This window comes from Dryobates pubescens, chromosome 2, assembly GCF_014839835.1.
Source record: "Dryobates pubescens isolate bDryPub1 chromosome 2, bDryPub1.pri, whole genome shotgun sequence".
Taxonomy (NCBI): domain Eukaryota; kingdom Metazoa; phylum Chordata; class Aves; order Piciformes; family Picidae; genus Dryobates; species Dryobates pubescens.
The window spans coordinates 48,274,356-48,292,973 of record NC_071613.1 but is presented as its reverse complement, the minus strand read 5'-3'; the positions used below and the strand labels follow the sequence as shown (position 1 = coordinate 48,292,973).

At 40.7% G+C, this 18,618-nt stretch overlaps 1 protein-coding gene across 10 annotated transcripts in view; it reads left to right on the top strand.

Annotated features, from left to right (window-relative positions):
- The window catches only part of NCKAP5 (NCK associated protein 5), a 257,106-nt gene that overhangs the window by 185,344 nt on the left and 53,144 nt on the right, over window positions 1-18,618 (top strand). For 6 of the 10 annotated variants that reach the window (XM_054176887.1, XM_054176884.1, XM_054176910.1 and 3 more), the window contains 5 exons: window positions 4,193-4,297; window positions 7,372-7,563; window positions 8,057-11,874; window positions 13,568-13,745; window positions 18,040-18,118. In XM_054176887.1, the coding sequence (XP_054032862.1) occupies window positions 4,193-4,297; window positions 7,372-7,563; window positions 8,057-11,874; window positions 13,568-13,745; window positions 18,040-18,118 (4,372 nt within the window). Of the gene's footprint in view, window positions 1-4,192; window positions 4,298-7,371; window positions 7,564-8,056; window positions 11,875-13,567; window positions 13,746-17,793; window positions 17,854-18,039; window positions 18,119-18,618 lie in introns of those variants that run through there. The other 4 variants (XM_054176944.1, XM_054176930.1, XM_054176890.1 and 1 more) reach the window with 3 other exon arrangements.

Sequence of the window (18,618 nt, the reverse complement as noted above, 5' to 3'; positions counted from 1 at the left end):
ATTATGGTAGGGAATACACAATTTCCTGTGTCCATCCCCCTGGGCTGGACTCCTGGACACAGGAAGTGAATGCACCAGGGGGGCACCCAGCTCAAACTACAACATGCCACCCCTGTATTTCATACCATAATCCTTGCACCCAAACACATCATCAGATCAGAAAACTTCTGATGACATGTCCGGCAGAGTCCATATCTTCATCTGGGCGTCCACTCAAACAGTCTCTCATTCAGGCTCAAGCATCAGTCCATTCCAGTTGTTCTTCCTCATGTGATGGAACCTCCCAGCGACGCAGTCCTTCTCCTGCAGTGTGAATTCCTTGTGGGCTCCTTGGGACATCCTGGTCACCTGGAAATACCTCACAACTTCTCAGCCAAGCCTTTACTCTCCTATTCAGCGGCAAATTCTCCACCCCTGGGGCAGGCCAGTCGGAACAATCCGGCTCCACGACTGCCTTTTTCAATCCATCCAGGGTGCCGCAGCCAACCGCTTTCACGCGGCCCAAAGCTACACGGATGCATGTCAGAGGCACTCCGCACCCCCCGGCTGGGCGCTCGCGTACCGAGGCAGGACAGCATCCGGCTGCACAACCTCCACCCCCGGAAGAGGGAGGAGCTGCGCCACAGCCCGCTGAAGAAGCATGGAGGCGGAGCCAGGTGCTCGGCGCCATTTTCGGAACACGTCCGAAAACACCAGGGAAAGATTTACAGCTGCCGCCGCCGCCTGAACGCAGCCCGGCTCGGGCGGTGCCGCCGCCGCCGCTTGAACGCGGCCCGGTTCGGCCCCCGCCGTCTCTGTCGCCGCGATGCAGAGTCCAAGTCACCTCCAGCAGTCGCTTGCCCGCTCGCCGCGGGTGTCCGCTCCCCGCAGCGGCCGCGGGCCGACCACGCTCTGCTTGCCGCTGCCCCTCCTCCGCTCCCTGCCGCTCCGCAGAGAACGAGGAGAAGGCAGGTCTCGCCTTCTTAGGCTACTAGAGCACTCTTAAGCTACCCTGGGCAGAAAGTCACAGAAAGAACCACCCCTCGCTGTTCCCAAGCAACAGGAGGGGCTTCCATGCCATCAGCTACGCACCAGCTATCCTTCTGCAGCCCACAGGAGTTCACACAGTCGCCCCGGTAACACAAAACCTGAGCCCCAACTTTCCAAACCCAGACCGACGCCCAGAACTAAATTTAAACTCTCCATCTTTTGCAATCCGAGCTGCAGTTGGCCCCACGTTGGTGCGCCAAAAATTGTAATGGGTTGGGGCAGGTCCCCTCCCCACCACAGGCAGAAATAACGACTCAGGCAAACGGATTGCAAAAGTGATGAAAGTTTAAATAGAAAGCAGTGAATGTTACAGAAAACCCAAAGCGCAGTGACAAAGAAAGATCCCATCCCCACCTGAGGGTGCATGCAAAACCCCCAGGGCTCCTTCTTCCCCCTCCCTCTGCTGGGCTAGTCTCAGCTGGCCAGGCCTGAGACTGCCCATCCCCCTGTGGCCTTGGGCCTAATCAGGCCCATGGCCGGGAGATCTCTCCCCCAGTTACCAAGTCTCGGAGAGGGAAGGAAAGAGGAAGTGCCAGACTCCGCACTGGATCTTATAGTGGTGCAAAGAATTATGGTAGGGAATACACAATTTCCTGTGTCCATCCCTCTGGGCTGGACTTCTGGACACAGGAAGTGAATGCACCAGGGGGGCACCCAGCTCAAACTACAACAGTTAATCATTTTAGTCTGCTGATTCACCTTTGTTATATGAGTTTTATAGAGTCAAAGTGTTTAATCCTGGCCAAGATGATTCAAACACAGCATGACCCATATGCAGCCCAGATCTCCTGGACATTGAGTCAGTGTGGAGGGACCCCTGTAACTCTGAGCCATTTACAGCATGCTCTGCTGGGCTTCTTATCACTGGCCAAAAATTGTTTCTGTTTACTGCCTGTTCCAATTTGGCTGATTTCTGCTCTTCTGTCTGATGTGGACAATAGCAGCAGGCTAAATTCCGTGGGGTGACATTAATTGAGAATAGTTAGTTTCCCATATTGTGATGCATATATTTTGCCATTTAGGTAATGAAATATCTAAAATGCCTTGCTGGAAGAATGGGAAGGCAGTTTTGCAGCTGTAAAACTACTACAGCACTATTTCTAGACTATTTTTTTTTCTGAGAAAATAAATGTACAACTGTAAATGATCATCCATCTTGAGTGTCCTCAGTCGTGACCTCTAATGCACAGATCTGGCTATAGTAATTTCCCCTACATTATCTGTGGAAGGAAAAATCAGGTGGCTGGTTTAACTGGAGAAAGTAGTTAATTCCTCTGCAAAGAACAAATACACCACTTGTTCCTAACATGGGTGACTCCTGATTCTGAAAACAGTGCAGTTCTCAGGTGGTTCAATAGTGCCATTGGAATTATTGTGAGGAATAACACATGTACTAAATCAGTAAAGCTGTGAGTCTTGGAAGGCAGTTCAGCTTGAATTTAAGTCTCGAACAAACACCTGACAGTAACTCTAGTAGTAATACTTTGAAAGATGCATGATGAATAACTAGGCAATAGGCATCACTGATGTTAAAAAACATGTAGCCTGGATGTAGTTAATAATTAGAAGTATCAGGGATACAGAGTGCTTGTAGCATTTTAAATCTATTCAACAATATACTGGGCATGTTTGTACAGAATATTGATCATCTCAAATATTTTCCATATTGAAAACTGAAAATATTTTCCATAATCTGTCTGCAACAGATAATAACCTCCCGAAGAAACCTGGGTGAATGTGCAACTCTTACAAAATTACTCCCAAATTGATAATTACTATTTGTTGCTTTGTTTTGTTTTTAAAAAGCAAGGTTATCTGGAATAGATACCTAAAGCACAGCATGCAGATAACAAAGGCTGTAGGAATGGCTTCCTGCTTTGTTATCTAACAGATTCATTTCTGCAGTGGGTACCAAGAGAGTGGGCTGAGGAATAACTGGATATAAGATACTGTGTGACTGACATTTCAGGGCCCCGCGAGCTGTCTTGCCAGTGTGGATGGGGTTTTGTGGCTACAAATTCTTTTTCCCCTCTTTGACCAGGCTTTCTAGATGGACATGGTGGTTTGCCACTCATGCAGCCTTGATAAATCTTCACGGTTTGCATCCTTCCCCGGGTCTCCTTGGGAAGCATCCCAGCAGGATCTGTACTATTTGTTTCTCCAAGCTGAGCTCCCTAGTGCTGAAAGGGGCATAGATGTGGTCTCTCTCTCCAAGCATGGAGAATTAATGGGAAAATGATTCAAAGTCCTTATGTTTGTTTGTTGGGTTTTTTAAAATCCTTCTTCATTGATTTCAATGGATTGTAAGTCAGATCCATACTGCCTGTTACATGTTATGTTGGTCCGGTGACTGACAAGAGTGCAGGTATTTCTTCTTCTGAAGCCATCCGCCAAGGCATTCACATAAATCATGGATTTTATTGAAACTCTAATTAAAACAAATCAGGCTTAATGCAAACTGAAAGCCTTAGTAATTAGAATACAGGTAAACATGGAGGAAAAGGCACAAGCTTAGCCATCCTTCCAAGCAAAGCTAAAAAACCCACTGTGTATATAATCGAACAGCATGTGAATATTAATGCACAAAATCCTCAGAGTCCCTAGTTCCCTGATGCAATTATTTTCTATTCACATTAATTGTTCCTAACAGATGACATTAATGACTTTGAGTGAAAATGCGTGCAAAGGAGGCCTTCAGCAGATCAATGCTGCTTTAAAATAGGGTCACTTTTACAATCATTCACTCAAGGTGTAGCAGCTCGTAAATAAAACAACATTAACATGTTGATTGATTTATAAATGTTAATTTTGTAGTGCATTTTTATGCTTTTTTCCTGAAACCTGTCAGACTCTGTGGATAATGGTGGAACTCGTGTTTATTTGTCACTGTTGGATATGAAGTAATGATAAGTTGGAAAACAGTGACTAGAAAAAAAAAAGTAGTAGAGTTGGCTTTGGATGAAGAATGATCTGTTCTGCAGACAGGAAGTCTTGGACAAAGTAAGCACAAAGAGAAGCATTTCAAATTAGAGCAAATCCTCTTTTACCTCAGGGTCTTCATTTCCCTTGAAATTTAACAGCAGAGTTTGGAATTTTAAAAATGCTGATCTGCTACATATTTGACAAATGCTTATGCTTTGCTTATTCCTTTCTGCCCCCTCAGAAACTCCATTCACGCATCTTAGACCTCTCATCTGGGGATTTGCTTTCAGAAGTAGAACGAAACAGAAGCCTGATGCAATCTCGAACTGCTGATGCTCAGATTCATGTGAGTTTTTTGTGCTGTACTTGTACCCCTCTTCGGAACCTTCCTTTTTGCCTTTAAAGTCAGGGATGAGCCATAAAGCTGATTTCTGAATTGAAACACTGTTGAGGCAGATAATAACACTTCTTCTTCCTTCTGTTCTCTGAAATTCAATATTGTGTCCTCAGTTGATATAGTAAGCAGATAGTGTCACTCTGTGCAAAAAAGGCCTAAATCTTAGCAATGTCCCCAATATACCTTTTTGGGTATTGATTACATCTCAGAATCTCTGAGAAATGGTCAAGGAGCTTTTTATTAAAGCCAATGCAACGTATTATTCATCCTACTTTTATGATATATTATGTATGAACTTTTAAAAATTCATGGGCTCTGCATTTTTTTTTCAGATGGGGTTAGCTTTGTGCTTATTTGGCAAAACGTTAGCCAGTGTGGCTTTCATGTTTCATTGTCAAAGAGAAAAGCAGCTTAAAAGACAAAAGGCACGTAAAGATAGAGGAAAACAAAGAGGACAAGAGCAGAACATTGAACCTGTGCATGCCTTTGATCTTGAAGTGTCATAGTGTCAACAAAAATGTAATCTCCTTTGTAATACATACTTTAATGAAATGGCCTTGTTTCAAATAGTCACCAAACTGCTTACAACCCTTTGCATGATATGTAATTAAGCCTTTAGGTTAGGTTTTTCTGATACAGGAATTTGTGTCTTTAATAGGCTGATTCTTTCAATTTTCTGTTATTTCTAGGGAGAAATATGTATTTAAATTACAATACTGAATTCAGGCCTTTTTTACTCTAATTTTAATTAAAAGTAATTACTTAAGAGTCATTATTACAGAAAAATTAACATTTCCCTGTGTTAGTTATTAGACTCAGACACAAGTTAAATATACTTAGTGCATCATAAACATACTGTTTAGAGTAGTTCCTTGGAAAATTTAGAGAATAAAGGAAAATTGCAGGAGAAAAGTTTGCTCTCTCTTTAGTTATCTGAATGCAGTCCATGAATTGGATAGATAGCCTGCTTCAGAATCTGGTTTTGCACATTTCCTCACCTCTCAAACAAGAAAAATTACTAGTGTAACATGCTGTTCTTTTGCTTTGCTTAGATGTCTCCATTTTCCCCATTGCTGCAACTCTAGGACCAAATGCCTTTCTCTGCTCTTTAGGTGCAAAGGAAACAAAGTGAGGGGTTGGAAAGGCTCTCAGATTAGCTGAAGATGACAGGAAGGGAAGGCAGTACTCATTAGTGTGCTGTGATCTCCTCTTTTCTCCTACAGGGATCCTTATAGGAAAAGATTTTGCAGGCATCCTTCCCTTAAACACCATGATAACTATGACACAGCCTAGTGTAAAGGGCAGAAATTTGACATGACATGTTTTCCCAATGCCGCAGCTGAAAGGCAGCGAAATAGCCAGAACAAGCAGATGCTGCCATTAGCCTTTACACAGTCAACCTTACAGGGGAATGACGGTGTCATAGCTGAGGAAGCTGATGAGAGAGGGTCTCCCATGGGAACCACGATGTTAGAAATAAAGAGTAATTTGTCTCAACAAAGTGAGAAAGTCTGCTTCAGAGCCAAAAACACAGGCATCAGCCTGCCTCTGGTGTTGAAAGATGTATTCTTCCCAGAGCCAGTGCATTTAAAGGCTATTCCTCCTGCATCCATTTGACTTCCTAGGAGAGCATGTACCAATAACTCCCAGAGGTGAAATGTGCTCTTGCTACCTCTAAATGATTTTCCCATTCATAGGTTTTGCCTGTGACAGAGAATAATGATTTGCCCTGTAGTTAGGTTTGTCAAAACCAGAACATTATTATGTCAGTTGAGCAATGAACAGCTATACTGATGAACTCCTCAGCAGTAAAAATTCTGCTCTCTCCCATTTAACTGAAAAAAGGTTCAACCCTAGTAGTAATAAATGGGAGGACAGAGGGGAATAAATGGGAGAAATTAGCAGGCCAACAACAAAAAAAGTGCCTACAAACTGAGCACTGTTCCAGAGATTTGCATGAAGAAACTGCATCTACGACCAAGACAGTTTTGATAATTGTTTTGTGGGTTCAATAGCTGGATTTCTTATGTCTTCCTGAATATAAAGGTTAAATTTCCATCTCAGCAAAATTAACTTGGGGTATATTATTTGAGCTTGTCTTAATGAAATCCCAAACAAAGTTTTATGCAACAGAGTCATGTCACTCTGTCTGGTGTTCCTGGTAATTAAAAAGATATCTGATTCTGTAAGGAAAGTGGAAAATAGCATAACAGAATGGTGCAGGCACTTAACATTAAAGAAACTCTAACACTGTTAGGCACAAGAGTATTAGTTTGAAAACAAATTAAAGGCATCCTAGATAGTCCTGCAGAGGTTTAATATTTAACCTAAAGTGCTATCTGCTCTTCATTACTCTCTTACTCAAAGCTGGCACTTAGTCACAGTCAGCTGAAATTGCATTTGGAGAGGGGCGATAACTACACAAGTACTAAAGGCAACCATAAAGTGTCAATAAATTGCATAAGCAAGAGGCTTCAGCTGTCTGCGAGCGACACAAAGATGGATTGTCCTACGTCAGAGAGTTTCTTAGACAAAGCTTTGAACTAGATAGGAAACCAAAATTAGACTGTAATGGAGAGATTCCATTCTCAGTGGACATTCTGGTTGGGATACTAAATTAATTTACCTTGTCCAGGGAGTACAGCCTCATCTGTTACATTGTGGGGCTATAATGCACTTGTCAAGATGTACTTGTATTCTTATAACTTTGTTTTCTGTATCTTACCGGTGCACGCTGCTTATATACAAAGCATAATTCAAATAGACTCAGAATAATCTTTAGCAAAAGAAGAGCAGAATGCTGCTTGAAGAATAAAGAAGCAAAGATGGAGAATTGTGGATTTTCCCCCAACGAATAAAACCGTTAGCGGTTTTTATTTGGTTCTCTATATTAAATGCACCAGACACTAATGACATAACAGGGAGGTTTAAGTAGCTTACTTGCATTTTCTTTGTCTTTCTTAATCAGGGGAAGAGTAAATGATCTTTCTCATAAGATATTTCTATTTCTTCTAACATTTTAGGAATGCCAGCAGAATGTGAAATCCAGTATACCTGCTTTGAAATGCCAGAGTCAATTAAATATGACAGGTCCAAGCCGCCTGTATCCCCGGAGCAGCTGCAGTAGCAGTGAGCTCTCCCTCTCAAGTGCTTGCAGTGAATATTCCAGTGGTTCCTCCTACACTTGGAATGATGGAAAGACATGCAGCAAAAGGGTAAATCATATTCATTTTCTTTGTTTGTAGCTTAAACTCATCTGAAATAAGAATAACTGAAAAGCTGCCTGTTTCAGAAATATTTTTTTTTACTTTCTTTTTTCTTTTGTGTTTAAAACAGTTATCAGTAAATGCAGTAAAGGTTTTCTCCTCAATGTCTCCCTCCCTCTTACTCTCCCTGCTTTTAATTTTTTTTAACAATTCCTTTATCACCCCAATTTGCTCAGTTTCCTCATTTATTCTGACATTTACTCTGCCTTTCACAATCCAAATTGTTCTTCTTCTTTATCTTAATCCTTCCATTAATATTGTTCTTCCTACAGGTTTTAAATGCAGCGCAGCCTTCACACCACTGTGAAATCCTTTATTAAAAAAGAACATTGCTGTTAATAGCAATGGATCAAATGAAATGCCCTATGCAACTCCTAAAATGGTAGCACTTTTTATTAACAGCACTTGTGAGTAATATGTGAGTTTTATTTTGTTTCAACAGTCATCTGTGTGCTGGGATAAAAGAATAAGCATTGGTTCTTCGCTCCCAAGCAACCTCTCAAGTCCTGCAGATGATCTACCTCCAACTCGTATCAAGGAAAACCATATCTTAGAAGGGCTGAAAAAATTACAGAAGCAAAAGATATTACTTGAATCTCCTTCAGTAATATCAAAATGGGGTTACAAAGATTGCATGAACTCTAATGAGGGAATATATTCCCCAGGAGTTAAATGTGGCAGCCATAATGAACAGACTCTTTGCAAGCCAATGGAAATAGGAAGTATGTGCATTGAACATAACAAAACTTTCTCTTATGATTCAGATTCACATGATGATGCAGACGATGACTCTTCATCCTTACTCTTGCTGCAGGAAGTACCAAGCAAAGACTGCAGAACCTACTCTAACAAATTAACTCACAGCATTTCTGACAGTCTCTTTGACTGGGATCCTGATAGGAAACATTTGCCAGAAAGAAGTTTGTATTTTAATTCAAAGGAAAGACCTGAAAAATTGACTAGTTTTGTCAGTGGATTTCAGGCAGAAGTAAAATCGTGCACCAGAGCAAAGCTGCCTGAGATACAATTAAATCAAAGCCATGTTAATACAGGCTGGAAGGATCTTAATTTTCAGCTTTCAGATACTGATGACAATGAAGTCTTGGATGAACTGCATATAGAAAGCAGTGATGAGAAAAGTCCATCAGATTTATTAGCATCTCCTTTTACTGAGAAGTACACAAAGGCCACTGATGTGCTCAAAGTCGCAGAGAATTCTCAGGAGGAAAAACGGCTATCTGCTCACTCAGACATTAGGCCAAAGACAGGTACTTTCATTAAACAACAAAAGGTTATTAAGAAGACCTCTTCTGAGGAGTGCATTACCGTAATATTTGATGCTGAGGATGGTGAGCCTATTGAATTCAGCTCACATCAAACTGGAGTTGTCACCGTAACAAGAAATGAAATTTCAATCAACCAACTGCAAACTAGGTCCAGTTCAGAATACACTGAACTTCTACCTCAGGGAATAACTGATTTGCAGACAGGAACCAGTGCTAGAAACTACACTGTGTTAGAAAGACCTGAAAATGAAACTGAGAAACAAACTTCTGAAGATAATACAGGAAATAAAAATACAGTTGTTCCCACGACCTGCAGTGAATCTTCACGCTGTGGAAGGGCAACCCTGCAAAATACTCCACAACAAAAACTAGTGAAGCCAGTGTATGATGTATCGTATAAGACCAATTCAAGCTCCACTGTGCATGTGGGAATCATTCAAAAGCCAAACATGACTAAAATACCCAGCAGAGGTAAATCTTCTCCACAAAAAACTGCAATAACAGAGAATGAGGAGACACCTGCAACTCAATCAGTGGGCCCTGCAGCCCTTGAAAAATCACCTGCTCTGCCACCTGTAAAGCTTTCAAGATTCAAAAAAGCACAAAGTCCACCTCATAATTTTGACTCAAAAGTCAGCTTCCAGGTTCCAAAGCCCCCTGCCCACCTCCTTCCTGGCTTGAAACGTCCAGGCAGAGGTGATGGGTCAAAGTATCCAAAGAGTTCAGCATCACCACTGTTGCCTCAGCGCCTTGTAGAGTCCAGTGACTATGGAGAGCCTCCAACAAGAGACTTTAACTGTGATTTAGCAACTGTAAATACCCAATCACCATCCCCACCCCTTCCTCCAGGCAGGTCAACATCCCTGTTGATTCGGCCTAATTATGCTCCTTCACCACCTGTAGCAGTCAAATTAGGAGGAGCTGGTCCCAGTGAAATAGCAAAAAATCTACTGAAATCATCACCATTAAAAGGAAGTGTGAACTCTGGCTTTCATAATCAATCTCGTCAGGAAATGCAAGCAAAAACTGTATCTTCTGGGGCCAAAATTGAATTATCTTACCTTCAGGAAAATGCAGAAGCAATTATGCAAAATAAATGCGTATCTCAGCAACCCCATAGTGCACACCAAGGACTTTCCAAAGTTTCCACAAAGCAAGTCTGCCCAAAAAGCCCTAATCAGCTGGGTCTCCACAGGAATCGTGAATTTTCCAACACTGATTTTCAAATAGCCAGGTCCTTTTCTGTAGGTTGTCCATCAATGGAAACATCTTCTTCACAAAACACATATTCTAGGGGAAAAGATATTTCCAGTGACAGTGGAGTGGATCAGGCACAAAAGATGCCAAATGCGCTCTCCACAGCTCCTCCATGTCATGCAGCAAGCACAGGTGAGCCTTTACTCTCTCAGGTAAATAGTTCCCTGATGTCAACACAGGCTTGTGGTAGTGACGCTGCGTGTGCTGCCCGTAACTCTGATGAGAAAGGAATGAAAACCCATCTCCCTGTAGGACTGAAATTGTTTGTCAAATCTCCCCAACTTCTCCGAAAGAGCTCTACTGTACCAGGGAAGCAGGAAAAAGACAGTATAAATGCAGCTTCCAAAAGTAATGTGAGTTCAAGCAAGCACAAGCAAAATGAATCTGTAAGTGTAACCACTAGAGGCACCACAGATGCTGAATTAAAAGAGACTACATCTGATACTGAAGTAAAAAATAAGTTTACTGTGGGACTTAGTATGGATGCAGCATCACCTCATTCACATGAAAGCTGCAACTTGGTGGCTGACAGAGTAGATGGATTAGAAAACAAATTAGTTAAGAGATCTGTTTCTTCTAGCAACAAGTCACACTTGAAACCAGCTCTGGGCATGAATGGAGCAAAAGCTCGTAGTCAGAGTTTTAGTGTTCACACAGGAGAAAAGCCATCCGCCGCTGTGACTGAAGGCCTCGGGAAGGTACGGACTCAGATTATTACCAACACTTCTGATAGAGGAAACTCTCTGACAAGACAGAACTCAGCCATGGAAGGTCTTCAAATCAAGGCCATTCCTGGATCAGCAGTGACACCAGAGACTCTTCCATTTACTCCTAAAACCACAGAAAATTCTTATTCTAGACAAAGTTCGCTTGGAAATATGAGTAGCTGCAATAGCCAGCATGGAAGCCCAAGCAAGCTGCCCTTCAGATCATCTTCCAAAGTAGACTTGTTTCACAACACTTCAAAGTGTGAAGGAAATAAGCCATTTTCTCAGAAGCATGCATGCAGTCTGTCTGTCCAGAGTGAGAAAAGCACCGAAAGTTTTAAACATGAAGCTCTAAGTAAAAAAAGTGTCCTGCCAGCAGAACTGGAGTTAGAAGCATCAGCTACAGTATCTTCCAATCAAATGTCATCATTTCAAATCTCAGAAGGAATAAAATGTCCTCATAAACTGGAAGCAACAAAGTCAGAAAGACAGCAAATGTCTTTAAAATTATCAGAAGCCTCTGAGAAGGTTGCTGATGTTTTGAATTCACCAGCTCTACAACCTACAATAGAGGAGAAAGTCATGCTATGCATCCAAGAAAATGTGCAAAAGGGTCAGGGACAAACCAAATCTCCCACTGCAGAGACTAAGCAAAAGACTGGGCCCTCTATAGCTAGCTGGTTTGGCTTTCGGAAGAGTAAGCTCCCAGCACTGAATAGCAGGAAAACTGACATTCCTAAAACCAAGGTAGAAAAAAAGGATGTAAAAGTTTCAGGATTTGGAATTAAGCAGGCAAAATTAGAGAGAAGAAAAGAAAAAAAGAAGACTGAACAACACTGTGAAACAGAAAACGAAATTAACAGGAAAGCAGACAATGGTGACATTTTAGCTGGTGTCATGGAAAGCAAGATTCTGAAACCTTCACAAGACATGGCTGGTGAGAAAATCAGAGGCTCCACCACAGCCACATACTCGCCCAAGGACAGTTTTATGAAGGAGCTTCTAAACAGGTAAAACTCTGGAACACAGTTTGGGGTGTGTTGTATACCATAGCTTTGCAGATGCTCACATGCTGGGTTCAGTGTACATTCCTTTTAGAGTAAGAAGGCACAGTCATAATCAGGAGTCTCATCTCTACAGGAAAACACATTAATAATGAGATGATAATTTTGTTCTTGTTACTTTGTTAACAAAACCTTTGAAACCAGCCTTTGAAATTAAGGAATGAGACGTTACATCCAAGTTGATAGAAATGCAAATGATTCCAGAAATCAAGAATCTAGGCAGATGGTGTGCAAAGATAGAGGATAATTAGGTACATGTTTTAATGTATTCCATCTTCATGTATTGTAACCAGCATACGTACATTTGGTAACTAGTCAGAATTACAGATTCACAGATTGCATTGGGTTGGAAGGGACCCTCAAAGGTCATCTTGTCCAACCTCCCTGCAGTAACTAGAGATACCTTCAACTAGACCAGGCTGCCCAGGGCCAAATCAGGCCTGGTATAGACTGTCTTCAGGGATGGGGCCTCAGCCACTTTCCTGGGCAACCTGTTCCAGTATTTACCACTCTCATTGTAAAGAACTTCTTCCTTATGTCCAACCTGATTGACAGCTGCCTAAACATGAGCCAGCAGTGTGCCCAGGTGGCCAAGAAGGCCAATGGCATCCTGGCTTGCATTAGGAATGGTGTGGCCACCAGGAGCAGGGAAGTCATTGTGTCCATGTACTCTGCATTGGTTAGGCCACACCTTGAGTACTGTGTCCAGTTCCGGGCCCCTCAGTTTAAGAAGGACATTGAGACACTTGAACGTGTCCAGAGAAGGGCAACAAGGCTGGTGAGAGGCCTTGAGCACAAGCCCTGTGAGGAGAGGCTGAGGGAGCTGGGATTGTTTAGCCTGGAGAAGAGGAGGCTCAGGGGTGACCTCACTGCCCTCTACAACTACCTGAAAGGTGGTTGTAGCCAGGAAGGGGTTGATCTCTTCTCCCAGGCAACCAGAACCAGAACAAGGGGACACGGTCTCAAGCTGCACCAGGGGAGGCTTAGGCTCAAGGTGAGGAGAAAGTTCTTCACTGAGCGAGTCGTTCGTCATTGGAATGTGCTGCCCAGGGAGGTGGTGGAGTCACCATCCCTGGAGGTGTTCAAGAGGGGATTGGACGTGGCACTTCGTGCCATGGTCTAGTCATGAGGTCTGTGGTGACAGGTTGGACTCGATGATCTTTGAGGTCTCTTCCAACCTTAGTGATACTGTGATACCTAAATCTACCTTGCTCCAGTTTCATCATCTGTGATTTTGATATTTTGAAATTTGTAGATAAATTACTTTGCTTTTTGCCTTAACTGTCTTGAATTAAGCATGATCTTGGCTAATCTGGAGAGAAACGAGAATTAATTATATTTCTAGCTCCCACAACCTTTGGTCACAGAACAACTTGACAGTTGCTGTCCTGTGTTTTCATGTTTGCCCCACAGCAGTCCCAAATATAATATAAATCATTATATGTGAAAGACTAAATTGATATACTGCCTGACATTGCAAGTGACAGATTTGATCAAGGCTAGTTAGAAACATTTATCACTCAAAGGTCTAGAGACAGAAAGATACAGAGAGGTTACTTTAAACATTAAAGGAATGGAAAAGTAGAGTGATTGAAGAAGGGCAATGTAATTTATCAGAGGAATCACTCTCTACCTGCAGAGTTGATAAGAAAGCAGCTCGGCAGACAGAAAGTGGATCAAATAATGTTTCCTACAGGAGTGTGTCAAAGGGCAGCTCCCAGGGCTCCTCTCTTCACGGCAACTCTATCAGCTCTCCAGGAAACCACAAGAAAAACAGCAACACAAAAGCTGATATGGAAATGCAGAATCAGACCCTGGTAAGTGCTTAGTACATGAAAACATTCTTACGTTCTTTTAAACTTCTGGTTGTGCTCCTTATTGCCAGTACAGATGAAAAGGATAATAACTGTTTATATATGACAGAAAGATTGTGTGTAGCTGGAGAATTGTGAATTAATACAAAAGTTGGTAGCTTGACTGTGGGCCAGATTATACAGCTAGTCATGAAGATCCTACTGCTTCTGCTGGCAATTCAATTCCAGTGGAGATATATGCAGAACGATGCTATAATCATACTGTAGTAGAGTGAAATAATAGGACCATTTTCTTTTCTTCTCCTTTTTTTCCCCATTTCCCTGAAAATTGCATGCCAGTGTTGAACATTATAGAAGTCATTAAGTCTAAAATGTGCACTGCTGATGTGGAAAAGGCAAAGTATTTGACCACATTTGGGAATATTTGTCACTTAAGAGAGAGTCTTTCAAAAGCAAAACCATACATTTGACCCATGTCTCTCTTTGTACCACAAAAATATCCCCATTAATGTCCTGTAGTTAGTTTTATGCTTCAATAAGTTACTAACTATACCTGGTAGTTTAATTTACCCAGAGAGTAGGAATGTTGCAGTTCAGAAAAAAATCAGTTTATTTCTGTTAACTGCTAGATTCTGGTTCTTTAAAGGTTAGGTGAGTGGCTAGCTTTTCTGCATCGAGAGTCTGGGATTGTGGCCTAAAGTCAGACTGAATGGATGCCCTTCTGTGTAAAGCTTCAAATAATTAACCTTAGAATGTAGTGAGCAGTTTCTTGCCCAGCAAGGGCTTGTCCTGTGATATTTGGAAGTCCAAGCACTAGGAGAACACAGATGCTTTAACTCAATGAGCATTCTTTTCACATTCCTGATAGCTTCCTTCACCATATTATGATGATGATTATTGACAATAAACACACAGTTTTCACAAAATACTATGAAAACTTGTGCCAAAAATATTACTGAACATGAAGTTGAAGCTATTACTTTTGATGTTCTGATAAAACTGAGTTACTGAAGTACAGCACAGGCAACTATTTCATCTGAAACTTACACAGAAATTCTTTGGGATGTGTTTCAAGGGTAAAATAAATTTTTAAAATGGGAAATGTCAAATTTCATAATGGGAACTGGAAAGTCTCTTAGCTTAGCTTAGAGTGCTTAAGGTTAAAGTATCCCACACATGGTTTCTACTTCAGGCAATTGTTTTTTCACTTTAATGCGGATGTCTCTCCTTAGAACATCTGCAAGGTCATTTTTAAAAACTTAAGGGGGACATATGCAGAATAAATGTGTTAGAAAACTTTTTCCTCCTGACTCTTGTGGTATCATCTCTTCACTGAAAATGTAGATGTCTTCTGCATTATAAAACCACAAATTATAAGCATATCTAAGGCTGTCCTTGTAGTGTCACTGAAAGGAAAGAGAGAGAATGAAAGTCTGGAAATGTGCAATATGCAGGAAATTCAATCCCACTGATCTAGAACTTTGATAGCAAAGCAGAGCCCCTTATCAGAGCCACTCAGTTTAACTATGCTCCATTTAATATTGTCCTGACAGCTTTGGATATATCTTCACTGTACAGAAATACAAAAACCTCTACATGTTGCTTCTACAGTTTCTAACTTACTGTTTTCTAATGCTTCAGTAATTTACTGTGCCTCTCTTTTTTTTTGTTGGTCATTTTGTGAAGCTTTTCTCAATGCAGCAATAATAATCAGGCCTTTAATATATCTACAAGAAACACACTTCATTTTATCAGAGAACTATAAAAATTGCCTTTAATATACATAAATAGTGGAGAAATGCTAATTACACTATTTATTTTTTAAGAACATTTTAGTCATGGGGAAGAGGCATTACCTGTCCTATACAATAGACTTTGGCTGCTGGAAATCAAAGCCAGGGGTTTATAACTGTTTTTGAAGATTAAGTTACATTGTGTGCTTCATTTTTTGAAGTTTCATATTGTGGGGGTTTTGTGGTACTTAATTCCTAAAAAAAACCCAACCCAAACCCTTTTTAAATCCAGTACCCAAAGACTGAGGACATCTAGAATAACAAGATTAAAAACATCCTTCCAGTTCTGAATGCTAACTTGTGAAAGAGACATACTGTAAGATTGCACAGTGTGTGATATTTCATCTTGGCCTCCAAACTTCTTCAATAAAAACAATGGAAAATCTTTAAATTCAAAGCTCATGCATCTTATTAATGTCATTTCCAGTTATTCTTTGGTATCCACTTACTTTGAAGGAGATTGCAAAGGACTAGGAGATAGCTGTGACTGAAAACAGTTTCATGTAGTAGAATGGGCTGTCATGCATTTTTTTCTTTGCTTGTAAAAGGCAAAATGAATGCTTTGTCAGAAAACAACCTAAATCCTTTGAAAAGCCCTAAACTAAGAAGATTTCTTTTTCTTTTTGAACAATGTGAAGTGCATTCAGTCTTATGGGTTCGGTGTGCATTTCAAAACTGCATATCATATATACATTGCTTCTTTAAATCCTGGCCATACATTAATTTTCTAACAAGCTTTTTCTTTAAAGCCTATTGAATTTTTTATTATTAAATCTCTTTTCTTACGATGTGCCAGGTGAAGACTTGGGGCACTATTATGCCATAACATATGCACCAATTACCTCTGATTTCTGTTCATGCAAAGAATGTTATTGCTTGACTGCCACTGAATTTATGGCAAAAGCAAAGTTGCACCAATGGCAGCCTTGTGCATTCACCTTCAGAGGCATACACTTCCCGTTAGTGTTCATCAAAAAAGCACTTTGCTCTAAAGGCCAGCCAACAGAAATACATAATCCTTTAGCCTACACCAAGGATATTCCACATTCTCCAATACTTTTTTGTGTCCTTGGCTGGAGCTTAAGGTGAGATACAATCATTTCTGTGCTGCACTGCTTCATTTCATCTTTGTGATTTTATTACAGCCTGGTGTAATTTAGAAAAGCCACAGGCTTTTCTTTGTGAGGTGGAAGTGTGGCACCAAAATCAAGTCACCAGAAGTTTTGTATAGCACTGTCTGCCTGCAGTCTGTGTGTTTGGGGAATACCCAGAGATCTATCCTAATATTGTGAAATGTCATAGCAGCAGCAAGCCACAGACCGCCATGCAGTCTGCAAATGTGAGAAATTATTCTACCCATAATTCGATGCCAAACGATCATATACTCTCCTCTTAGTTTTTCTCTGCCTGAGGAGCATCATTTCAGAAGAAAAAAAGAGCCATAATCAAATCTCTGGGATTAAGAAATTATAAATGCACCTTTATAAATGTGGAGAGTGAGCCTTTCATGTCTCGCAGAGGCGTAGTCACAAGAGGTCAAGAGGGCTACTTGTGTAAACCAAGCAGGTAGAAAATATGCAATAATGGAGCATATGTCATGCAAGTGATGATAAATTCTACTGGTTTAGATTACAGAACGTATTTAATGTTATTGTAAATGTGCTGTAAGTAGTTTAAAACACCAGAGAGTGATTAACAAATAATTTAAGATCTCTCAGATGTTGAAAGTAATTTTTTTCTGCAGTGCTGGCTTTCCTACTCTCATCACCTTTCATTCCTGACTGATTTATACAGCATGGCAGGAAAATATGTCCCTGGATCTGAATTATGGCTGCTGATGGCATGTATGAGAAGGGGTTCTCACTGTGTGCTAGGAAAATTCTCAGATTTTCTATACACTTGGGAAATAGGAGTGCAGAAGAACAAAGCAAAAACCCGCCTTCATCTGAAAAATAGACTGGCTAGGGGATTTGAATAACAAACACTTGGATAACACACAGAGACCCTTAGAGTGCCCTGCTTTTTCAAATAGCATTTTTCTCTCTGTTTACCTAATAAATGCCTTCAAACAGAAGTGGAAACAAAGCCACCAAAGTCCAGTGTTTGGAAACTGAACTAGAGGGGTACCACACCATGTATTAAGCTCACTTGTTTTTTAGCATAGAGAGTGTAACATGGTATTTCTAGGCAGCAACAAATAAGAGGTAAGGAGAGCTGAGCATAATTCTTTTTTTCTTTATTTTTTTATTTTAATGCAGAAAGGAAACTTTTCTTTTTGAGGAATTGTGTCTTCCAAGGGTAATTTTTGACTGCTGTATATTGTGATTGTGAATTAGGTTGTTATTCTCAAATATCAATCATAGAATAAGGCAGACTGTATACTTCTACTCTTGGCTGCCCTATAAGTTTATTCTGGTTTATTTCTGTAAAGGTATTCTATAGTTACCATGAAACAACATAAACAGAGTCACAGATGTTCTTCACTTTTGTTGTACTATGCACAGGCTAAAGTAGTCACAGAAAACCTGCAAGAAGAAGAGGAGGACACCATGACAAGGACTACATGTCAGAGTCATGTGATAGGTACAAAATTATATTTTACACTGGATTTTATTGCTGTCACAGTTCCTGGGGGAAAAAAAAACAAACCAATGTTTAATTCTCGTTACTTTGTTTGCCCACCTAATGTCAGCTTTAGCATTCATGTTAATGGATAGACAAATTAATCCAACTATAATAAAAGATCAGTACATACCATTACCAATTGCAGATCAGTGTGATGCAAGCTTTGGAATCTGGTTCTGAAAGATCATTTTAGCCTCTAAAGCTAGTGGAATGCATATAGTGATACACTTAACTGTCATCTGGCCTTGAATTAGTAAAATTCAGAATAATATTCTGAATAGCAAAATAATTGTTGTAATAAACTAGAAGGAGTTATTCCAGAAGGAGTAACAAACCAGGCATCTGTTCAGAAGACCTTGAAACTGTTGTTGAAAATAAAGTTGCCTTTGCTCTATGCTTTTTAGGAGGGTAGGACCATCCACCCTGCACAATCCACCCTGCTTTTTGATTGGCATGTA